We start from the raw sequence: 7579 nt of genomic DNA on the forward strand, positions 1-7579 counted from the left end.
GAGGATCCCGCATGCCGCGGAGCGGCTGGGCCCGTGAGCCATGGCCGCTGAGCCTGCGCGTCCGGAGCCTGTGCTCCGCAACGGGAGAGGCCGCAGGGGGGGGAGGCCCGCGTACCGCAAAAAAAAAAAAAAAAAAAAAAAAGCCTAAATTTTAGTTGTGTCATGACTCTAGCATGTCTACTCTTGACTAAAATTTAGAGCAATTATTGCCTTTGTCATGTCCTTTTTTCACAAGGATGATTAATTTCTTCAGGAATAAAATTTTTTTCTAACATTTGTAAAATAAAAAGTCGGTATGGGATTTCCCAGGAAATATAATTTAAGCACTTTAACTTCATCATTGTTGCTGAAGGAAATACAAATCCTACCTATCTTGAAAATTACTAGGAAATTTTTGTTTATTAGATATGAAGTACTTGTTTATATCTATAATCATGTATTATAGTACATAGTCACATGAAGTATTTTTAGTTTTTAGTGCATTTTCAGGTACAATCTTGTTAAATATTTTTGAGACCTACAGGATTGGAATTATTATAAATATCTTGATTTTACGAATGAGGAAGTTGGTTTTGAGTAATAAACTGATTTTTCCCTGAGTTAACACAGCTACTACCTGTGACAACCGTGAATTGATTTCAGGCCTCTGGATTTTAAAATCCCATTTTATTTCCACTCTGTCGTATTCCCTCTTCAGACATATCGTAGAACCATTGTAGCTATTAGATCAATAGTTAGATGTGGAGAATACTAGCCAGGTGCATCTAAAATAACATTATAAAATCTTGTAATAAGATTACATACCAGTTTTTAGAACTGCTTTTCAATTATGTACAATTTTTTTCAAATTCTCCACTTGTTACCAGAAAAGATTAAGTCAATTAAACTTGACTAAATTCGGTTTAGATATTGTGGAGGAAAAAATGAAACTTCTTTAATCTAAAATGTTTCTCTCTCTGCACACACACACACACACAGAGCCGTTGAAAGCATTTTTTTGTTTGTTTTCTATTTTTGCTGATAGTCTGATGATTTTACATGAATTGTTTAAAATGTATTGTGAAAAACATGTAGTTCCGATTGTCTTTTGTCTGATTTGAATATTTGAAGAGCTAGTATCAAATAGAAATTGGCAATTAATTTATCTTCCATAAAACATACGAGAAACATTCAGAGATACTTAAGGCAATATGTAATTTAAATCTAGATGTAAATAAGAATTTCCTGATAAAGAGGGTTGATAGGTACTTAGATCTCACCAAAAGAGGTTGTGGAACTTCTTTTTTCTGGGATGTTTACTTCATGTGGCTTAGAGGCAACCCCATGGTGTTAGCAGGACCGTGAATTTAACAATCTGATGTGAACCTGTAGTATTGCGACATTGCAATGGGTATCTTGCAGGTTTATTTAAATAATTGCTATTATTTAGAAATGGCACAAAAAGAAGCACAACATAATTTTGTCTTCTCTCACAAAAAATAAAAAGGGAAATATTTTTATTATTTTTAAGAACTTGAGTGAACGGTGTCCTGTCATAACTAAAGCGGTAGTGAGAAAGATGCCTGTGGGTGGAAACAGGAAACATTAGTGATAAATGCTGCTATGTATTTTTTTCAGGGGCAGCTCCATGTCTATTGATTCTAATTAGCACATTTTGTGCCTCAGCTAGTAGCTCCCCTTTAGCTCTGCTTGGAGTTTTTTTTTTAGCTTCCATCCTGCTCATACATACTGCCACCTCCTCCCTCCTTCTCTCGTTACAAATGTTACAACACAATCAGAAATTTCCTCTTTTCTTTCCTTCCTGCATTTCCAGCAGGTTACCCTGCGTCAGAAGCAGAGAAAGAAAACTAAAGGTAATTAGACCTTTTGTTTCTTTATCCCGTTTGTGTGTGTGAGTGTCCTTTTCTCCTGGATGCCTTCTTTAGGATCTGATTTTTGTCTGTCTTAATGCTAATATCAGAAGGTGGATGGCAGCTTAATTTGGGGTTCTTTTGGATCGATTTTAAGAAATGACGGCATGCTGTTCATTTGGATTAATCCCCCGTGGTATGTCGATAGAGCTTAGAAAGACTGGCACTGAGTCGGGGAAGTGGCCGTGTTTCTAGGTGGGCATTAACCCTTTTGCATCTCTTGCATAACTACTGCTATTATTGTTGAAACGAGCTGTGTTAGTGCAGTGATGTGCCTGCCAGACTCATGATTTTCATGTTTTCAGCTTATTCCATTGAAGAATATTCTTAGACTAACACTTGCATGTGAGTCTCACTGTTTCTTTGATCATATCTTGTACCTTCTAAGCACCAAACGAATGGTTAAAAATAAAATCGATAAATTACTTTCTTTTCGCATTTGCTTTGCATAAATCTTGGTACAAAAATCCAACTTCCTGGAGGTAAACAGCGAACAGGTACCTTTCAGTCTGTCACATACATCAGGGTACGATGTTACCTACCTTTTCACATAATTGTTGCAGGTTTTTTCACCATGAGTCGGAGGAGGATATCATGTAAAGACCTGGGGCACGCTGACTGCCAAGGGTGGCTATGTAAGAAAAAGGAAAAAGGAACTTTCCTAGGCAACAAATGGAAAAAGTTCTGGGTGGTCCTGAAGGGATCATCACTGTACTGGTACAGCAATCAAATGGTGAGTCCACTGTCTTCCTCCTGTTCCAGGACTCTTTAACAAAGGGTGGGTCAAAGATCAGTGTGGAGCATGTGATCCCCATGGGAAAGATCATTTTATTTCTGGGACTTGGAACAGAGCAAAGAAACAAATAAGTTCTAGAAACTGTGTTTCTGTAGATATGTAGGTTATTCTATTATACTTGACGGGAGAGAAAACCATCCTGCTTGACTAATCTTTGGTTGAAGAGGGGCATCCAAATATATGTCCTTATTGGAGGAGGATTTCAGGGCCGATTAATGTTACTCCTCCGTGACAGATGCTAATCATTTCAGGAGTTCCTTGGACAGCACTTGATGTGGGAACTTGACATTGTTAAGATCTCTACTAAAAAAAAGGGACTCAACCTTAAGACCTATTGGGGTGTAAACTGATTCCGTCCACAGGAAGCTATTTTCTGTTCTCCTCCTGTATCATCTTCTTTTCCTCTGACCTCCCCTGTTAGGTGGGCTGGTTTTGGAATCGCTAACCTGTGTGCCGGCATTGTGTTGGTGACTGTCATCTCTTGTTCTTCGGCATGTACAGTGAAGGCATTAAACTAATGATGCTTGGACAACACTTGATAAGAAAGCTGCCTAATTTATCCTGTAATAGGCACTTCACTTTTGTGGTCTGCTTTGCAGGCGACTTTTCTGTTGGAAAGGGCTGCAAATAAAGTTACTGTTAAAATGTGTACTGATCTTTCCTGGCTTGAAACGTTCTGAAAACAACGATATTTGTCCGATACTGATATTGAGCAGAGACCTTTCACAAAGGAACTCTCCGCGAACACCGAGTAGCCATTTGCTGATCTCAGGAGAGCCTGAGTTTCTCTTTGTGGTAGAGTGAAGGTCAGCAATGGATGTCCTTTAATACATTAAGGGAAAATCATTTAAAAATTGACCACAAGCCAGAAAAATTCTTTTTATGTGACACCATTTTTTTTTTAAATGACTTGTGTATGCCCATCTCTCAAGCAACAGAGCTTTAGGGCAAATAACTTTATGAATGTAAAATAAGTGCCCCATGTAGTTTGTGGGTGAAAATTTTAGTTGATAAATTTACATTCACTGGCCACTAATCAAAAAATTGTGTACCCACATAACCCAAGGCACCTGTCCTGTAAGGATTTGATTAAACTGGACCGAAATCCAATTCCAGTGCCCTGGAATAAGCATCCTCCCCTGTGCTTTTCTCTGTACTCCCCCTCCCCTGTCCCCTGTTCCCAAGCTTACAGATTTGGTTTCACCCAAAACATGGTACAAAATTCTTCACTGAGTTTTATAAAAATAGATATATTTTGAGCTTTTGGCGAGTTTTAACAGTTTTGTCAAATATTTGGGAGCTTCCCAAGAAAGAAACACCTTGCAGAGTATGCAGTCTTCCACTATCTTCTTTTTCTCTCTTTTCTTCTCCCCTCCTAGATACATTTACCATCTTGTCTAGCGTGAAATAGTTTTACCCAAATTAAGGCAAACTGGAGCTGGGGTCTCACCTTCTATCCTAAGGGATTTTTCCTGAACAAATACAGCTTCCTTCTTAACGAAGGTTAATTAATTATGGTTAATATAACTTTCTCCTTCTCGTTTATAATATTTTGGGCTCTTGCTTTTGGTTAGTTGTGCAAGTGATAGTTTGCATCTTCTCTGAAATGAGAGGGCTTACCGATTTACCTTTTAATAGCCCTCTAGGAATTTTCCGAGGCCGTTGGAAGGATTGGGTGCTGATGGAGCGTGACACATCTGTGGGAAGTAACAAAATTCAGATATAAGCATGGCACTAATTTTCTCATTCAGTCACATTATTCTGCACGTATGTTCTGGTGCTGTTCCTGTCTTCATAGAATCGAGTCCCCTCTGAACCACACATAGTTACAGATTTGGCTGATTTGGCTTCATAAGTTCATTTGGCTTAAGTTTCTCTTAGAGGAGCAATGAAGTACCTATTTTAGGCATTAGGAATCTCATGCTTCCACAGGGAGCAACACTGCTGACTGAGACTAGATTAGAAAGAGGAAAAGGAGGGAGCGTCAGACACCCTTGAGCACCCCTGTCCTCACTTGCCGTCATGCAAACAGATAAAGCAATATTCCCATAGCGAATCACGTACTCGAATAGAATTAGATTAGCAACATTGAATGGAGAATAAATTTACTGTTATTTGGCCACAGAATTATTCGATTAAGCTTGTGGTATATATAACAGAAAGACCCTTTCAACTTCCTAATGCTGTGACTCTGTGTTACAGAGGAATGATCTCTACACACACACACACACACACACACACACACACACACACACACACACACACACACACCCTGACATCTTAATTATATGCTTGTTTGGGGGAAAAAAGGCTACTCAGTGAATACTTAATTAACACTCATAGTCCTGCTATCTGTGTGAATATCAACTGTGAAATAATGGCCCAAACACATACCCTCAGGCTGAGAACATTTATTTACTTTCTGCCACTCAAGGAATTCAGATTCAACAAAGTAGCTCCCAAGGCACCAATGTCTTATGAGCAAACTTCTGCTTCTTTTACCTTCCCTGTTCCCCATTCTTTCTCATAGGGTAATGGAGCTGATAGCATCACAGCCAGAGCCACCTCTTATCGAATGCCTACCATATGTCAAGGGAGAGTCCTACCATATGTCAAGGGAGAGTCCTACCATATGTCAAGGGAGAGTCGAGGTACCTTTCATACACACTCTTTTTAACTTCTCCAAAATACCCTCCGAGGTAGCAATTGTCACCACGTTTAGAAAGTTCGGAAGGCTGAGACTCATAGAACTTGTGTACGTTCTCCAAGTGACCCAAGTCCTAAGGGGAGGGGGTAAAATAGATCCTCTTTAGCCCCTTTGACTCTTCAGCCCCCGGTTGTTGTCATATGCCAACCTGACCCCAGGCGGGGACCAAGATAAATGATGTGGTTCAACTCCCCTATTGTCTGCGTTCAATGGGGTTTGGAGAGAACAGCTGTAGAAGTGAAGCGTGGGGCCGTTCTTATGTGCAAGTACAAGTGAGCTCATGGGATCCCTTTCCTTGTCTCTCTTGTTCCCTGACACGACCTGAGGAGACATCACCCTCACCTCTCTCGGCGTTTTGTCACTGTTGTTACCTAGTAACTGACGCATGGTGTACTGCCTTCTTCCATCACTCTTTGCTGCTTTAAAAAGTACTACTCAGACTTCCTTGAGAAAGGTCAAGTCCAGACACTCATCTCCCATTTTTCACACCCCATATTATGTGCATAGAATGTGATGCAGCACACAAGAATTTATGCCATGTCTTACAAAACCATATTCAAGTTGAACAGCCTTAAAAATCCAGGCTGTTTAAAATCCTGGATTGAAATCCACACAATTGTTTTCCTTTGCCTCTAGATAAAGTACCAATTCATTTCCTGGCTTCTGAGAGTCTCCTGACCTGTACCTATCTTACTTCCCCAGCTTCCCCACCTCCACCCAAGCTTCAACTACAGAACTGCTTTTAATTCCTTATTAATGTCCCATATGCCGGCTGTCTCTTTAAGCCTTTGCATATGCTGTTTTTCAGCTCAGAAAACTCTTTGTCTTCATGCTGTACAGTCTTTCTCCCACCCAATTCCCTCAAGCTTATTCCTCCTCATAAGTCAAATTTTAGTTTAAATAGCGCATCCTCGAGGTGTTCTTACCTTTCCTCTGACCCAAATTAGGCTGCCTCTTCTTCTCCCATAGCAACCTATACTTATTACACTTATCTTCCTCTTTCGTACATGTTGTTAGACTTGCTGTTTTCCATAATTGATAATAATCTCTGTAGAGAAAGACCGTAGTATATCTTTAGCGGTAGTGTCTGATACTTCCTAGACACTCAAGTAATATTTGTTGATTTCATAAATAAATCAGATTTAGGAATCATCAGCATTTACCTTACCCATGGGAATTTTGAGAAATGTGATGGTGAATAAAGACTGCTTTTTTTTTTGAATTTTATTTTATTTATTTTTATACAGCAGGTTCTTATTAGTCATCCGTTTTATAAACATCAGTGTATACATGTCAATCCCAATCTCCCAATTCATCACACCCCCACCCCCACCCCTCCACTTTCCCCCCTTGGTGTCCATACGTTTGTTCTCTCCATCTGTGTCTCTATTTCTGCTCTGCAAACCGGTTCATCTGTACCATTTTTCTAGGTTCCACATATACGTGTTAATATATGATATTTATTTTTCTTTTTAAGACATTTCACTCTGTATGACAGTCTCTAGATTCATCCACGTCTCTACAAATGACCCAATTTCGTTCCTTTTTATGGCTGAGTAATATTCCATTGTATATATGTACCACATCTTCTTTACCCATTTGTCTGTCGATGGGCATTTAGGTTCCCATTCTGAGGTTGTCTTTTCGTCTTGTTTGTAATTTCCTTTGCTTTGCAAAAGCTTTAAGTTTCATTAGGTCCCATTTGTTTATTTTTGTTTTTATTTCCATTACTCTAGGAAGTGGATCAAAAAAGATCTTGCTGTGATTTATGTCAGAGTGTTCTTCCTATGTTTTCCTCTAAGAGTTTTATGGTGTCCGGTCTTACATTTAGGTCTCTACTCCATTTTGAGTTTATTTTTACATATGGTGTTAAGGAGTGTTCTAATTTCATTCTTTTACATGTAGCTGTCCAGTTTTCCCAGCACCACTTATTGAAGAGACTGCCTTTTCTCCAATGCATATCATTGCCTCCTTTGTCATAGATTAGTTGACCATAGGTGCATGGGTTTTTCTCTGGGCTTTCTATCCTGTTCCATTGATCTACATTTCTGTTTTTGTGCCAGTACCATATTGTCTTGATTACTGTAGCTTTGTAGTATAGTCTGAAGTCAGGGAGTCTGATTCCTCCAGCTCCGTTTTTTTCCCTCAAGACTGCTTTGGCTATTC

General features: G+C 39.3%; 2 protein-coding genes across 2 annotated transcripts in view; one reads left to right on the top strand and one right to left on the bottom strand.

Annotated features, from left to right (window-relative positions):
* The window catches only part of IPCEF1 (interaction protein for cytohesin exchange factors 1), a 167287-nt gene that overhangs the window by 86379 nt on the left and 73329 nt on the right, over positions 1-7579 (top strand). The window contains exons 5-6 of the mRNA XM_055087433.1: positions 1814-1853; positions 2474-2643. Coding sequence (XP_054943408.1) covers positions 1814-1853; positions 2474-2643 — 210 coding nt within the window. The remainder of the gene's footprint in view (positions 1-1813; positions 1854-2473; positions 2644-7579) is intronic.
* Positions 2503-7579, bottom strand: part of OPRM1 (opioid receptor mu 1) — a 169720-nt gene continuing 164643 nt past the window's right edge. Inside the window, exon 4 of the mRNA XM_024122479.1 lies at positions 2503-2541. Coding sequence (XP_023978247.1) covers positions 2503-2541 — 39 coding nt within the window. The remainder of the gene's footprint in view (positions 2542-7579) is intronic.

The sequence above is a fragment of the Physeter macrocephalus genome, chromosome 10 (genome assembly GCF_002837175.3).
Source record: "Physeter macrocephalus isolate SW-GA chromosome 10, ASM283717v5, whole genome shotgun sequence".
Taxonomy (NCBI): Eukaryota; Metazoa; Chordata; class Mammalia; order Artiodactyla; family Physeteridae; genus Physeter; species Physeter macrocephalus.